The sequence below is a fragment of the Rutidosis leptorrhynchoides genome, chromosome 11 (assembly GCF_046630445.1).
Source record: "Rutidosis leptorrhynchoides isolate AG116_Rl617_1_P2 chromosome 11, CSIRO_AGI_Rlap_v1, whole genome shotgun sequence".
Lineage (NCBI taxonomy): Eukaryota > Viridiplantae > Streptophyta > Magnoliopsida > Asterales > Asteraceae > Rutidosis > Rutidosis leptorrhynchoides.
The window spans coordinates 121,957,799-121,975,599 of record NC_092343.1 but is presented as its reverse complement, the minus strand read 5'-3'; the positions used below and the strand labels follow the sequence as shown (position 1 = coordinate 121,975,599).

The window sequence follows — 17,801 nt, the reverse complement described above, 5'->3', positions numbered from 1 at the left end:
ACATTTGCTTAAAGCCTTACTTTTAACTCTGCCTCCCGGTCTGTATATCCGAGTTCGGCTTATATAGTCTCAGTTTTCATATTCTTTATCTCTGATGCCTTATTATCTTACTTTTGAATGTTTCTAAGGACTATACTTACTCTCTCACATTTTATAAGTTAGCAAGAATGAACGTAGTGTTTATCGTTGAAATTTTTCTAGGCATTTTTTACATGCACTTAAATGTTGAAAGTCCATAGAGTAATCTCGTAAAAAAATGGTCATCTAAATCCTAATTCGAGTTGCTCTCTCTATTTATGTATATGTAAAATTATTAAGCGCATATTGTATTTAATCAAAGTCTGGTTAGTTAGAGATTCAAATATGAATGCACTTTATTTTGAATGGCTCGATAAATCTGCTGTCATATTTGGAATGAACACATCAAAATCATGGTAATTTACCCATTGGGTTGCGTGGAGAAGAAGTAATATGCTTTATGTTTTATGTTTTATATTTTGTGCTTTATGATTTATGCTTTTTGCTTTATGCTTTATGTTTTATACTTTATATTTTATATATTTTATACTTTATGTTTTAATGTTTAATGCTTGAATTTTTTTATGCTTTTATGTTTTATGCTTTAATGCTTTATGCTTTATTTATGTCATCTGGAATTCCATGCTTGTGTTTGCTTTCATGTATATCATGGTTAAGTTTTTCGTGCACCACCATATCCCTTATTTCTCTTGTGATAATGTCTTGATCTCGTCCTCTATTCTATATACGTTGGGCACGATTCTCCCTTTCCTCAGTTATAAATCTTTCTTTCCGTTTACATAGTGCAAAATATTTCTTGAATAAGTTGAATAATACTAATATCCTCCGAATCGGAATCGAAACCAGGTATAAACGATGACATAACTAGATAAATATTTAGATTATTATGTATAAAAGGTGATAGAAAAGGATGTTTGGTTGTGTAAAAAATGAAATAGGATGAGCTATTTATATAGAATTTGTAAGAATAAAAATTGAAAGAAAAAAAATGTAACGCCTATAAAGCCGTTTGTAAACGGATCAAATCGAACGACCAATCAAAATCTGAAACGTGTTTGTAACGTTTTTTTTTGCGTCAATGGCCCAATTGACGCCCCTATATGACGAAAACTGACACCGTGTTATTTTCCATCAGTTTTGCCACATGGATTGACGGATGGGATCTGACGGACGGTTAGAATGGGTCTAAGAAGATGTTTATCTTGTTTGTTGTGCAATGCAAATGTCAAGATCATAAATCGACACATATTCAAACACTTTGGGCAAGACCAAAAGCATATTTATACTAACCCATACAAACAAAAAACATTGAAAAATGAAGCCTCACCAACGTATATAATTCTTAGCTCTGAGTGCTTGCAGTCGATAGACAACTCAGTCACATGTCGGTTTTAGTGACGTCTGTCAAGATCCTTTTAGCTATAAAAATTAACACTTGAACAAATTTGAAGACTAACCTCTTTCAATATTATTCTTTGGTATTTTTCATCATTTTATACGAAGGATTCAAGCATATATTTTGATGTAATATTGGAAAAAGAGATTATACTAGCTAAAATTTGTAAATCTTAGCTTACTAGCTTACTGATAATTTGATTTACTTTGTGACCTACTTTTATAATGGGATTTGAAGGTAAGAGAGTTTTGTATGTGAAAGCACTTGTTTGTACTTTGTGATTAAAGCTAACATAAAACTTTTATAGGGTAAAAGATTATTGTAGCTATATTTTGTGAAAATAGATCTAGTTTGGAGAAAAATTAATGAAATTAAATCTCAATTGAATAATTGAGAAGTTAATTTTAGAATGATTGGTTAACACCTATGCCAATGACTATAAATCTTGGTGTTTGTTCTCGTATCTCATAACCCATTATTTATTTTTACTGCGGACACTTTAAATATTCACGAATAAGTTTGTTAAAAAAAATATTTTAAAATAAGTAAAATCTACTAAGTAACTATTAAACCCCCTGTGGCTACTTACATGTTATTATTAGTCATGTGGTGGGAATTTGGTGGTTTACGAGGGCATATTGGGTGATTCCTTGTTAGAGTTCTGGTTGCAATATTGGTATAAAGTGCATAGTATATTGGTGTAAAGTGTTGGTGTATGTTTCATTGGTGTACTAGATTTTGAGTCCGTGTGTTGCATGGCTACTCAAAATTCGTTTTAAATAAGTCACATATTTTAATTTTATGATGCTTGATCTACATTTTCAAACAATATTTGTGGTTGTGTTTAAGGGGGACATGTCGACCCAATAGCTTAAGTGTGATTAATTTGAGTCCGTACTCTGTTTTTAATAGGTCATATCGGTTACTATTTGAAAGTTTAGATAAAATGGTAATGAGTTTGATTAGTTGACCAGATCAAAAGGGTCAAAATTTACCCATTTTATTATTGATTCATTGAAATATTTCAAATGTGTGTCTTTCAAACAATATGTTACATCATACTTTGACTACCACTAATAACACAGAAGAATCAATAAGACTATAATGAAATGGACAAAGAAGTGTTGGAACCAAGTTCATAATTTAGAGGTTAGAGAAGTACAGTCGGTCTAGCTCCCAAAATCAGTTTTAGCTTCCACCAAGTTCATACTTTAGAGGTTAGAGAAGGAACAAACATATATTTTATGATGCAGATTTATAAACCACTCTTTTTCAACTTTCTCTCCAACAAACAAATTTTGTATCAATTTTCTTATTTGACGTTATATCTCCACAAACAAATTATGTACTCCTTCCGTCCCAATTCTTTTCATTTAAATTACAATAAACAAATTAACAAATCTTTAATTAATGGTTGTTCTTAGAAACAAAACCATCCATGTGTCACCGCTTTCAATGTGCTCCGACGATCGCCAAAAGCTATTAAAAAAGGACGCATTTCTGGTATGTTAGTATGTTTCGTTTGAAATAACTGGACTATAAAATACATATATATTTCATATTACGTGTAGTTGCAACAACAAAAAATTACTTGGGTTCTATTAGATTTAAGAAATCGGTTGAATCTAATTATGTAATGGTATAATTTTAATAATACCGAGTAATATGTTACCATTCCCTCAAAATTAGTATTAAAAATTGTTCTGTAGTTTTTCTTGTGAGTTTATATGAACAAATGTGTGTATGAATATATACTATAATAATAGGACATGTGTGTATGAACAAATGTCTGTAGTTTTTCTGATGATCGTAGTAGTATATAAGAGTAGGGATCAAATAGAAATTAAATTTGTAAAATTGAGTTTGGTGAATTTTTTAAATTAAATGGGTACAGATGATAGTTTTAGTATTTAAATTGTTTTAAATCGGCTCTAATTATTAAGTCGACAGCAAGCGTCGATTTTTTGACGACTTGACCAACTCTTAGAGCCTAAATTGAATTTCAGACATTATTTGAAACTCATGGAAATTTGATTCTATCATTTTCATGGCGTCTCAATTTTAATTTAATTTTTACATTTAATTTAATTTAATTTTTTTTAATTTTTTTTCCTACTTATTGGCCGGAGGTCCACTCGGAAGCAATCTCTCTATCCGCCGAATAGAGAGAGGGATGCCATTCTCTACTTTTGAGAGTGTTTTCACCCTGTGTGGAGAAATGACTTGTCTTTATTCTCGGATAGGGGAATGATTTTCTACATCTCACTTCCCACATACACCACGCATGTGGTATTGGGTTTCGTTGTTGTTTTTGTTGTTGTTGTGTATACTTGAGTATAAAAGAACTTTATATATTTATATTTATATCTATTTGTAAAATTGAACAATTATTTTATGGAATTGTAACAAGAAATATCGGATAGTGGAACTGAAACCGAAAAGAACACATATACTACGACAATACAATAAAGACATAATTATTGAGATAGTCCGTGTGGTTTTACCTGCATTGCCAAACTAGTCTATATGGTTTTATTATTATCGCGATAGTCCTCATGGTTTGCAAATGTTATTGAGATAGTCCCTGTATTCAACAGACGTTAATTTTAGCTGTTAAATGAACCCATCAAACTTGATATTTAACTTTTCCCTAATTTGTTCACTTTATTTATCAATGAGTCTTTCTCTTTCTTTCTATTCCGTCTCCATACATCGAATACATAAAAATGTATAATAATGAACTAGTTCATTAGAACAACAATAAATACAAAAATTAAAATAACCAATTGTATTAGAAGAACATAGATCGCAAAAAAATAAAAAAAATCCAACTAAACAATAACGTCATCTTCAATCTGCACAATTTCTTTTCCAGCCTTTATTTCGAATTCAATAAACCATGAAGAATGTTCATAGCCCGTGGGCACATTTGTCGATCTAACCACATGAAAAATTTGCAATCGAACCATTGAAAAGTAAAAATAAGATAAAAACAATTTCAATTACTCGAAATTTAATATATATATACATATCAGATCTAATTTCCTGAACATTCTTCATCAATTACCTTAATTGGGCATGAGTCTAAACGACGACCTAGATTTCTGGGGTCCACGATGTAGGTAATGTTTCACGCATACCACATATGCAGTTAACCATTTCGATGTAGGAAAAAAAACATATATCAATCGACTTGCTTGATTTAGGGTTTATGTATTCGATGCATGCAGATGGAATGGAAGGAAGGAGAAAGACACGTCGATAAATAAAGTACACAAATCGAAGAAAAGTTAAATACCAATTTTGCCCATCAAATACATCGCACATGCATCCATTTAACGGCTAATATTGACTCCGTCAGTACAACGATTATCCTAACAACTTGTGAAAACCACGAACTGTATATCATTCAAAAGGAACTTATAGGGACTATTTTAGTAAATTGAGAAAAACTACATGGACTATATTAGTAATTATGTCTACAATAACTATTCTTATCCATCAAAAACTACATGGACTGTATCTCATATCTCATACCTACTCACAAAATAAAATTTTTCCTCTCCTACTTTATTTTGCCCTAAAAACCCCCCATATAATCCATAAACCTCCATATAATCCATATATTTGTGAAGTTTTGTAACATGTTTTGTGTTATGTTTTATGTTTTGAGTTTGTGATAAACTTGTAGAGATCTAAGTATCATCTCATACACAACCAAATCAATTTTATTTTGTCTTATATTGATCTGATTTTGTATCAGATCTGATTTTGATTTTGTATCAGATCAAATAACTGCCGCCACCGCCACCAGCGGCAGCTCCGGCGGGAGTCTCGGCGGATCTGTCCAAAATTTCCTAAAATGAATCATCCTAAACTTGAACCCCTTGATGAACCACTAGATGTCCCACCTGAGCACTATCCTTCACTAAACCCTAACCCTAACCCTAATCCTAGCTTAAATGAATCTGCACCACCAGCTGAAACCAATGGGATGGAAATAATGAAATATACTGGTCCAAATACAGATGATGAGATATTAAACCCTGATGCATTAGCTATTGTCCCTGTTCCTGAAGAAACTCAAATTTCAGCTGCCGAACCGTCTAGTCGTAAAAAGCCGAAACGATCAGCTGAATTAGTTAGGGTTACAAATCTAGAAATGGAAGAAGAAATGTATTTTAGGGAGTTAGTTAGAAAAACAAGGATGTTGTTTTCTTCATTGTGGATTTATGTTATGAATGAAGGTGAAGATAGGCGTAGGTTAGTGAATATGCGTATGGTTAGAACGCGAGGCGATTTACGAGCTGCGGCGATAATGAGAGACAGTGGTCTTTGGTTGAATAGAGATAAACGGATAGTGGGGCCCATACCTGGTGTTAATGTGGGTGATGTGTTTATGTTTAGGATGGAATTGTGTGTTTTAGGTATACATGGTCAAACTCAAGCAGGGATTGACTATTTGAGTTCGAGTCAAAGTTCGAATGGTGAACCGGTTGCGACTAGTGTGATTGTTTCAGGTGGGTATGAGGATGATGAAGATCAAGGTGACGTGATCGTTTATACGGGTCATGGAGGGCAAGATGGTAATTCGCGACAAGTTGTTCATCAAAAACTTGAAGGTGGGAATCTTGGAATGGAAAGAAGTATGCATTATGGAATCGAGGTACGTGTTGTTCGTGGATTTAAGTATAAAGGTTGTACTAGTGGTAAAATTTATGTTTATGATGGTATATATAAGATTGAAGATTCATGGTTTGAGATAGGGAAATCGGGTTTTGGTGTGTTTAAATTTAAACTTGTTCGAATGGAAGGTCAACCTGAAATGGGTAGTGTAATGTTTAAGCTTGCTGAGCGGATTAGGGATAACCCGATAGAAGCTAGGCCCGTTGGATACGTTAGTTTGGATATATCAAATAAGAAGGAAAACGTGTCGGTGTTTTTGTTTAATGATATTGACGATAATCATGACCCGTTGAGCTATGATTATCTTGTGAAAACGGTGTTTCCGCCTTTTGTGTATCATAATGCCGGGTTTGGTGGTGGATGTAAGTGTGTTGATGGATGCGAAAGTGGTTGTTTGTGCGCTAAGAAAAACGGGGGTGAATTAGCGTATGATAAGAACGGCCTTCTTTTGAGAGGTAAACCGTTGATTTTTGAATGTGGCCCGTTTTGTTCTTGCTCTTCGATGTGTGGGAATCGGGTTAGTCAAAAGGGCGTGAAGAATAATCTAGAAGTGTTTAGATCGGTTGAAACTGGTTGGGGGGTTAGGTCGTTAAATTTGATACAAGCGGGGTCTTTTATTTGTGAGTATACGGGTGTCGTTTTGTCTAGAGATCAAGCAAGACTTTTTACAATGAATGGCGAAGATAGTTTAGTTTATCCATATCGATTTGGTGAAAAATGGGCTGAATGGGGAGATTTTTCAAAAGTTTTTGAAGATTATAAACGCCCGTCTTATCCAATTGTACCACCGTTGGAATTCGCTATGGATGTTTCTAGAATGAGAAATGTTGCTTGTTACATGAGTCATAGTTCATGTCCTAATGTTTTTGTGCAACTTGTAATGTTTGATCATTCTAATGTTGCGTTTCCACATCTTATGTTGTTTGCTATGGAAGATATTCCTCCATTAAGGGAGCTTAGTCTTGATTATGGAGCAGGTGGTGAATGGGCTGAAAAACTGTCCATTTGTAACTAACCGCTTTTCTCGTGCTCGTTATCATTTTGGTATCAATACTGTTTCACACAGCTTATTAGCTTATCCAGGTAACGACCGTTAACCATTATTCTGATTGGTATTCTTCATATAGTTATAGTTATGGTATGGTGTATTAAGTTTCGTTTCTGTTGCAAGTTTTATCTGCACTTTATCTGTTAACTGTTACTTTCTATAGGGCTGAATCATGTTATGTTGATATGTGAAATTCATTTTATATAGTAAAAACAGTCTCCGTGTATTTTTATGTATATATTATCATCAGTTTTGTTCACTGTTGTAGAACTCTCCGATTTAATGTGGATTACTCCCCGATTACTCCCTTTGTATGAACCGGCCAATCCAAATTTCCAAAATTCGAGTAATTAATTGATCAACGTAGGTCAATGGGTTAAAATTGAATTTAGTTGGTCAAAATCGGTCAAAGTCAATTGATTTACATTCTAATTTTAATATCGAATTAATTTAGAAATTTAGAGTATTTGAACAAATGAATATTATATTTATGCTTATAGACAATTATATTCATGTTTATGATTTTGTTTATTTTTATGTTTTTGTTTATATATATATATATATATATATATATATATATATATATATATATATATATATATAGGGGCAGGATCAATGGGGAAGTAACCAATCGGGGGAAGCGGGTGGAAGCAAATTTTTTTTTTTTTTTTCGTTTTTTTTGGATTTTTTTTTTCCGGCATCAAGATCACACGAAAATATGAACATTTAGAAGAGACACTTCGTGATGAGTGTTGTTATTTAGGCGGGAAAACGATCCACAAAAATAACATTCAAGATAATATTGTTCGTGAAGAATATGAACGTTTTTTTTCTTCATGTTTTGTGAAGTAAAATTTAGCCCGATTTAGAGTTTAGGGTTTAGGGTTTAGGGTTTAGGGTTTGAGGTTTAAGGTTTGGTGTATGGGGTTTATTCCATTAACCCAAAACACCAAACCCTAAACCCTAAACCCTAAACTCTAAACCGTTCGTGTTAAAAACTCAATCTAAATCCTAAATCTAAACCCTAAATCTAAACCCTAAACCCTAAATATCTAAACCCTATAAACCCTAATATCTAAACCCTAATATCTAAACCCCAATAGCTAAAACCTCAACATACGCTCGAAAAACACGATAATTGTTATATATTACTTCTTCGAGCGTTTCCCGCCAAAATAAAAACATTTATCACAAAGTGTCTCTACTAAATGTTCATATTTTCATCCCATCTACAATGTTCGTGAACAAAGTTTTTTCAAAAAACGAAAAAAAAAAAAAAAAAGTTTTTGCTTCCTCCCGCTTCCCACCGATTGGTTACTTCCCTCTTGATCCTATATATATAGTGGTAGGATCAAGAGGGAAGTAACCAATCGGTGGGAAGCTCGAAGCTATTGGGGTTGTTGAGATTTTAGCTATTGGGGTTTAGATATTAGGGTTTATAGGGTTTAGATTTAGGATTTAGATTGAGTTTTTAACACGAACGGTTTGGGGTTTGGTGTTTTGGGTTTATGGAATAAACACCAAACCCTAAACTCTAAATCGGGCTAAATTTTACTTCACAAAACATGAAAAAAAAAAAAAACGTTCATATTCTTCACGAACATTATTTTTGTCGATCGTTTTCCCGCCTAAATAATAACATTCATCACGAAGTGTCTCTTCTAAATGTTCATATTTTCGTGTGATCTTGATGCCGGAAAAAAAAATTTCAAAAAAAAACGAAAAAAAAAAAAAAATTTTGCTTCCCCCCGATTGGTTACTTCCCCATTGATCCTGCCCCTATATATATATATAATCTTGAAATTTATTACTTATTACTTAAATGTATAAAAAGTCCAATCAGATTAGTCCCCGAGTTGCCAATTACTCCCTGAGTAGCGTTTTTTGCAACCTTGCTTCTATTTATATGGTTATATACATGTAGCGTTTTTTGCAACCTTGCTTCTGTTTATATGGTTATATACATGTAGCGTTTTTTTGCAACCTTGCTTCTGTTTAAATGGTTATATACATGTTAATCTTTGGCACAATTATCTATCAAGGTTATGTAACATAGTTATTATATACTCAATTCTTTTTACTCTTGCATGTAATATGTTGAATTTGTTATAGATGTATACTACATTTAAATTCTATTTTTCTGCAGATGGGTGATATAAAGATGGCAACTTTTTTGCAGCTCAGTTTCCAACTGCATCTCATCTTCTTCCAAAAGGGTATTTTGAAGTCATCCAGTTTAGCCCTAACTGAAATGCGTAGTGCAGACGGGTAAAAAGGGAACTGATACATTAGAAACATATATACATCTGCACTAATTAGTTTATATATCAGATATTAAGGCTGCCACAAACTATAAGTATACATAGGTCTCTGAATTAACATTCCTCCTTAAAATGCATAATGCACAAGGGGGAAATGGACAACTGTTTAGGCTGGCCATTTTTGTTGGTCTTTTGTAAGCAGTGTTGCTGACCGTAATGGATCATATTTTGGGTTGTACATGATGTGTGTGTCTCTGTACAGAAATGGAATTAGTACATCTTGAAATGATCGTTTGCGTAGTGGTCTCTAGTTTCTGTTACAGATTGAAACAAATTTGATGCAAAAATGTGAAAGTGGAAAGATAGACCAGTCAAAGCTGTGTATATCAATTTTAGTTTTTGTTGGTTTATTTAGTTTGGTTTGTTCAGTTTTTGATATTTTTTTGAGCACGGAGCAATAACAAAAACTGAAACTGAACGGATATCGAATTCAAATTTCGAAATCAAACTGAAACTCAAACTTCAAATTGGTTTAGTTAAAATTAACAAAAAAAAGAACATAAATTAACTTGTAATTTTATAATTAAAAAAGGTTTGATTTTGAAATTGATGTGTAATTTATACTCCTATGGTTATTTAGTTAGATATATTTTTTTTTTTTTTTGCCAAAAATATTAATATGTATATATATAATAGAACCGAGGTTTCGGTGAAACAACATTGAGCAGATTATACCGATCTGTAGGAGTACTTGGTCACAAACGACCAAAACTCATTGACTCTAATTCTGTTCGTTCTAGCTATGATCGACTACTACAGAGTGAGCAATAATGAAACTACAATAGAATTGACAAATATACAATAATCACCAAACCTAAGCCTAAAACATACACATAAACTCGAACCCGTATCCAACCCCGCATCATCACTCCTCAGATACCGCTAATCCAAAGCATTCACCGGGGCAACTCAAGAACACCTAACCCGAGGCCTATTTGCCGAAGTCAACTAAGTCAACAACGCCGGCAACAACATCAAGCCCACTAAAGACTCGACGACGGGAAAAATGGAATGAATGAACCAAACCAGCAGCAACAAAACAGCACAAAATGTAGAATCAAACCATATAGGGACCAGTCATCTCCGCCAAGTTTTCTAAGGACATTTACAAACCCCCGGACCCAAGCAGCCAACAAACAGCGCCAGCAGCCACCAAGAAAACGGGTGGCAACTGCTAGTCACCACCCACCCTCGGTAGCCGCAGGCAGTGGTCCGGCCACCGGAATCCGCCGGATTTCAACAAAAAACACATACAACCGCAAACATGTCGGGAACCCACCAACCCCACCACAAAGCCCAAATCGACCGAAGTACTTGTAGAGTTCCAATGGAACTCGCCGCCTACAACTACCCATGAAGAAGGAAGGCACTGCGATGAACCGTCAAGTGAGATCAGCAGCAAATCCTGTCATCCCCAACGAACCGAACCCTAAACCAAACCCCCAAAACTCAAACAAACCGAGATCCCGAGCAACAATGGCACAGAATCGCCGCCTGGATGTCGTTAAAGTGACCGGAGAAGGAATCAAGTCGAGCGACGCCGGAGAAATAAGGGAATGAGCAGTGGTACCTTATTACGACGAAAAGCAAGTAAAACCGAACCACCGGCGAGATGCCGGTGGTCGGAAACGGTACCAACCAGAGAGCTACAAAATAGTTGATGAGTTGGGCAAGAATCTGAAATGGTTGTTCAAAGAAAAAGTAGTAGTTTGTAAGCTAACTGTTAAGGTGAACCAAAGGGTGGATTTAAATATATAAAAGGTTGCCGGAGTGGTTATTTAGTTAGATGTTTATGTTTATTTTTTCTTCATTAAGTCATATGATGTTTACTTCTATCTTTCCACAATATCATATGCTTATTTAATCTTTATTTTTGCTTCAATATTTTTATTCGTATATAAAAAAGTGAAAAGACAAAAATAACCCTAGGGATTTAAAATCCGGTGAACAGTAAATGTTTGGTTTCTAATGATATAATCTATAATTATAATTATAATGTAGAATATTATTAGTTGAATTTGTTTCAGTAACTGAAGCTACTTGTGCTCTTTCATTACACCAAACCCACGAACTTTCATCCAAACGCATACAGTTGATTCTACAGGAGTTCAAAAAGAATTCAAAAGAATAAAACCGAAAATTGAATCAAATTCAGATTTTTTAATTGAACTGAAAACTTTGGTTTGGCTCTTTCGTTGGGTTGTTTTTAGATATTCACTTAGTTTAGTATTTATATTAAACAGTTTCAAATGGAACATGAATACGTTCATTTGAATTACAAGTAAAAAAGGGAAGAAAATGCACATGTTGAAACTAATTTTTTCTTTTTTGGCGATAACCACAATTAAATTAAAAGGATCCGAAAATCAAATTGTTACAATGACTCGGATAACCGTCTTAGAGCCCTCCCAATGGTGACTCCCTCCAACCGGTCCAGATCACCATCTAGCAGGGCGCCGATGGCAGCGGTCCGCCCAGCCATCCGTCCAGCTCACCGTCTAGCTCTTCGTCCGTGTAATTGTCTATTTGAAGCAGGTTGTTGGACGGAAGAAACATGGCTAAATATAGTCGTTGGAAAAAAAAAATCAATTTGCAACGGCTAGTTTTCATTTTCAATTTTTTTTTCTTTCTTTTTCTGTTTAATTTACTTTATATATACATGATCGAAACTAAAACTTCAAGTCATAGATCCGAGTGCTAATTTGGGGAAAATGTGATCGATCCATTGTTTAATCTCCAATAATTGTGCAAACCTCGTTCGAAATTTGGATTCCGAGGGCGTTAAACAATGGATGGACTAATCTACTCAAGTGGATTGAGTAATTTGTATCTAAGAATGTAGTTAAAGATATTATTATCTCTTCCTTAGTGAGGATGATGAAGAGAGAGAATGTAGATCTCTCCAAACTCCATGTGAATGATGAAGAAAGAGACAGTAGATCTCTCCTACATGTAGGTGATCGAGAGAGAAAGTAAATCTCTCCCTGGTGAAGATGATGAAGAGAGAGAAAGATTCTCTCCATGCTTCATATAGGTGATCAAGAGAGAGAAAGTAAATCTCTCCCTTGATCAATCCTTAATTAGCGATGTTACTTAATTACGGATTGAGTGCAATAAGATTGTAATGGAGGATGGAATGTTTGATGATTATTTTGGGCCCCGATGATCGTCTTTCACTTTAACTATCAAGTGATCAACCACCCCGACCCGGTCTTGATTGTTAATTAGCTTAATTCACCTTTGCGCGGTGTAAAAATCCCTTGGGCAAGATCACAAGTGGAAATTACAAAGGCTTAGGCAAAATGGCAGAGAATCAACAACCCATAAATGAGAGGCCAAGCTCTCTATTTATAGGAATCGAAATATCCGCGGTCTGCGAGTTACTTAACTATCCGCGGAAACTCAGCGGATTAAACCGCGGTCTTGCATTAATGCGAAAACATAACCGCTGAACTTACTTTCAGCAAATATTCCACAACTTTGCATTATAATTCGCGTAGTTTTTCCTTTGGCCTTTAGCCAATAAAATATACATATACAATGCTATGTATATGATCAAGTCCCCCCAGTTTATTATGATACATATTGCGAAACAAATGCATCATGATAAACTCTAAAAATTCGCAGTTTGATCTGACCACTATCCGCATTGAAACATATTTCGCATTATCTTTGTTACCGTTATAACAGTCAATGTTACCATTTGAATTATCTCAATAGATAATTAACATAACTAACCCCGTCGCCTATATATATTGTGATCTGAAATCACAAATTCAATACTCATTTTTCCAAAATATTAGAAAATTTCTCAATTCGTCAATCAACCTTTATCATTTTACTTGCAGCTCGTACGTAATTTGAAATGAAGATTAACGAGTTAGATAGGAAGGCTGATCCAAAAACTCTGATCACCAAACTATTAACAAGCCCGGAAGCTAAATCATCATCATCAAAAGAAAAGCAACTCATTCCAATCGTCGATTTAACCTCCAAATCTCCCTATACAAAGCCGAGTTCTACCAAGCGGCCGTTACAAACACCGCCGTCTTCGCAAAGCAAAAAACATAAACAACAGGAGACCCCCCCCCCCTCACGACAATCCAGTTATATCGGAACACGAAGGGGACCAGCAAACTGGTATATTGCGGATTGTTATTGCATACGTAAAATATACATTAGTTTTATTTCACCAACTAACCAACGATGTTATTTTGCAGGCGATTCTTCTGGTGATCCTTTCTTTGTAAGCCCGAACACTCTTGATCAAATCACCGAATTGTTCCGCACTCCACCTGACTCTTATGGAGTTCAGATTGATGGTTTAGCAGGATATACTTGTGCTTTAGCTGCTGCTGCTCTGGATCAGCGCCAACAGATGAAGTTAGCAATCCCCGGCGAGCTTCGCCGCGAGTTCTCTAAACTCTCTGCGCTGGACGCGCATAATAGTTTTGTTCAAAATTTCTACATGTGCTTCAATTCAGCATATGACGTTATATGCCGTCAAGAACAATTTTTCAATGTTCTTGAAGCTGAACAACTAAAGTATAACGCTGAGAAGATCAAAGCTGAAGAAAGCGAAAAACGCTGTGCTAATCTCTCTCATGAGCTAACCGCAACAAAAACCACCGTTGATGATTTGAAACAACAGATTGCTGCTGCGACTGAGAAAGAAAACCAACTGCATGACACCATTAAGGCACTGTCAGAGAATGTTACGAAACTAACAACAGAGCGAGACAACGCTCTTACTGCTAAAGCCTCTGCGGAACTTGAGTTCACCAAGGTTCGCCAACATCTCCCTGAACTGGCTAGAAAGATTCTCAATTCCAAGCCTGTTTCTGTAAATTTTTCAACATTTGCCGCCGCATTAAGGCTATGCGAGAGGGTTGAATTTATGGATGAGATTGCTATTCGCTGCCCACTGCCAGACCCGCTACCATCTACATTAGTTGATCGCCTTTGCTCACTTGAAGAGGCGAAATCAGCATACGCGGTTGCTCAACAGGGCATAGCCGAAATTCCCCTCCCCAAGATAACCGTAATAAGTGAGCAAGAAGATGTCACTGCAGATGACATCATCAAGCTTGACTTAACCAAGGATTAGTACTCACTTTGTATAACAGCACGCAGCTGCCTCTGCGATGTTATTAATAAAATTTCGCTGTTTCATATTTTTGCAAGTACTTCTATTTTTATAGCGCTTTCATTATCAACATTCATAACACAAACTTGTCCTTTGCAATTTCCAACATATATTATTGTGCACATAATAAATGCGTACTTTTGCGAAACAATCTGTATGCGTATATGCTTATACGTTATGAATCTTCTAAGTCCGCCAAAACGATCCTTAGGCAATTAATTAGCATTGCGAAGCATCTAAGCATTGGCAAAATCAAACACTTAGGATATAAAATTCCTTTCGCAATAATTCGTATGCAAAAGTGGGCAATTTCATCACTTTGCTATTTAAACACTGCGAAATACTATAATCATTATGAGACAATCTTTAAAACATTTCATAACTATTCGTATTTCACAAATAAGCTTTTCGCATATTTTTACAAGTGCTTATTTTTAAAATTCCTACAAGCGTGATCAAGACTTGCAAGAAAAATAAAAAACAAAAACACCTAATAAGCATATCAGCCATATGCCTTGAATCCAATGTCGCACTTTGCACATATATCTTTGATATTTTTTGCAAAACTACGCATAATATCGCTTTAACAAAACAGCATGCCACGCATTAGGTAAAACTCGCCCTTCCATATCCGCGAGCTTATATGAGCCTGCGGCATTAATTGCCACAATTTGATAAGGGCCTTCCCAATTAGGACCCAACTTGCCAAGCTTTTCTGCTCTGCTTGCTTCATTGTTTCGCAGCACCCATTCACCTAAAGCGAAAGACAAAGCACGCACCCTTTTGTTATAATACTTAGCAATTCGCTGCTTATTATTCGCTTCTCTAATAGCAGCCATTAATCGCCGCTCCTCAATGAAATTCAGGTTTTCGCTCAACGCAGCATCATTTGCTTCTTCTTCAAAGTTAACTATTCTATGCGTTGGTACCAGAATTTTCGCAGGAATGACTGCCTCAGAACCATATACCAAGCTAAAAGGTGTTTCACCTGTGCTTTTCTTAAATGTTGTGCGATGTGCCCATAACACATTGGGTAATTCATCTACCCAACCTGTTCTCTTTTTACATAATCTCTTTTTAATACCGCTTACTATGTCACGATTGGTTACTTCGCATAAACCGTTAGCCTGTGGGTGCGCCACTGATGTAAATTTTTGTATAATATTTAAATCATTGCACCATGTCTTAAAAGGATCTTTCACTATTTGAGCACCATTATCGCTAACCAATTCTCGCGGAAGGCCAAATCGGCAAACAATGTTTTCCCATACAAAATTTCGCACTTGCACACCAGTAATAGTGCGAACCGCCTTAGCTTCAACCTATTTGGTAAAGTAATCAATCGCGACAATCAGGAATTTAACATTTTCAGGACCTGCAGGAAATGGCCCTACAATGTCAATAGCCCATTTATTAAACGGCCATGGTGAATTAACAGGAATCATATCATGCCGCGGCATTCGATTCTGCGGAGTATGCCTTTGGCAAATTTTACAGCGTTTAACAATTTTTTGCTGCAATGTGGTATAGGGATGGCCAAAAGTATCCCATTCGCATAATTTTTGCTGCGATAGTTTTGTAGCCTGAATGCAGTGCACAAGTACCATTATGCACTTCTTCTATAATCATTTCTGCCTCGATTGGACCGACACAACGCATCATTGGCCCGCAATATGATTTGCGATATAAGATATCATCTTGGATGATATACATCGGTCCTCGCTCTCTTACTAAACGGGCTTCACGACCATCATCTGGCGGAATATCACTGCGGATATATTGTAGAATTGGATCCATCCAATTTTGCTGTTCTTCTGTAACAGATGCAACCATTAAGTCACTATCTATTGATTTACTTGGTAATTCCTCAACCCATACTTGTTTTTGAAAGTGCGAGAACGTTAAAGCAGCCAATTTGCTCAACGCATCCGCCTTTTTGTTTTGGCTTCTTGGCACTTGCGCGAGTTCGAAATGCTCAAATCGCATTGCCATTTCTTTCAACAACTGCAAGTATTTTTGCATAGAAGGATCATGCACGTCAAAAGATCCATTAAACTGATTCGCTACTAACTGCGAATCTGTAAATGCACGCAACTTAACAACATTCATTTTTCGCGCAATATTTAAACCTGCAAGCAATGCCTCATACTCTGCTTCATTGTTTGTTACGTCAAAATTAAACCACAGAGCATAAGTATGCTCTTCACCGCTTGAACTTGCCAAAACTAAACCCGCACCTGCACCTTCTGCACACGAAGCACCATCAGTAAATAAATCCCAAGTTTCACCGTGTTCAGGTTTTAGTGCGGTTCGCTCATTAATCACCTCTAACTCTCCAGACAGTTCAGCGAGATAATCCGCCATAACTTGTCCTTTTTCCGTGCTATGCGGAAGGTAAGATATTTGATAAGCACCTAATTCTACCGCCCATAATGCGAGTCTACCAGATATCTCTGGCTTTGTTAAGACTTGTCTGATTGGTAGATTAGTTAATACATGCACGGGATGCCCTTGAAAATATCTTCGTAGCCTTCGCGTTGTTAAAATGAGCGCATACACAAACTTTTCAATCGGCGCATAGTTTATTTCACTCCCTGTAAGAGCTTTACTAACAAAATACACTGGCTTTTGTATTTTGTCCCTTTCCACGATCAAAACTGAGCCAAAAGCTTCGTTTGCTACTGAAATATAAAGATAAAGAGTTTCGCCATGAATCGGCGCTGTTAGTGTAGGCAAAGTTTTTAACAACGTTTTCATCTCCTGAAACGCAGATTCTGCTTCGCTGGACCAAACAAAATTCTTTTACTTCAAGCACCCTTTCAGAGTTTTGAAAAATGGCAACTGCCTTTCGGCAGCTTTAGACAAGAAGCGCGTTAATACGGCTAGTTTTCCCGTCAAACTTTGCACTTCTTTGACCGTTTTCGGCGCGGTCATATTTTCTATAGCTGCGATCTTTTTCGGATTAGCTTGAATACCTTGCTCTGTAACAAGATATCCCAAAAATTTTCCTTCAGTTTCGCCAAAACTACATTTTAGCGGATTAAGCTTCATGTTTGTTTTTCGCAGTCTGTCAAATGTTTCGCGCATATCTTCAATGATTCGCTCTTGTGTCGCACTTTTGATGACTAAATCATCTACATAAGCTTCAACATTACGCCCTATTTG

At 35.8% G+C, this 17,801-nt stretch overlaps 1 protein-coding gene across 1 annotated transcript; it reads left to right on the top strand.

Moving 5' to 3' along the window:
• Window positions 1-4,985: 4,985 nt before the first annotated feature.
• LOC139876348 (histone-lysine N-methyltransferase family member SUVH9-like) lies at window positions 4,986-9,840 on the top strand. The gene is made up of 2 exons (XM_071863656.1): window positions 4,986-7,204; window positions 9,316-9,840. Exon 1 carries the CDS (start codon window positions 5,298-5,300, stop codon window positions 7,134-7,136), a length of 1,839 nt encoding a protein of 612 aa, XP_071719757.1. The 5' UTR covers window positions 4,986-5,297; the 3' UTR covers window positions 7,137-7,204; window positions 9,316-9,840.
• The last annotated feature ends 7,961 nt before the right edge of the window (window positions 9,841-17,801 follow it).

What these genes read in the sequence shown, in the direction of transcription:
- LOC139876348 (XM_071863656.1), top strand. Translation starts at nt 5,298, where the DNA reads ATGAATCATCCTAAACTTGAACCCCTTGATGAACCACTAGATGTCCCA.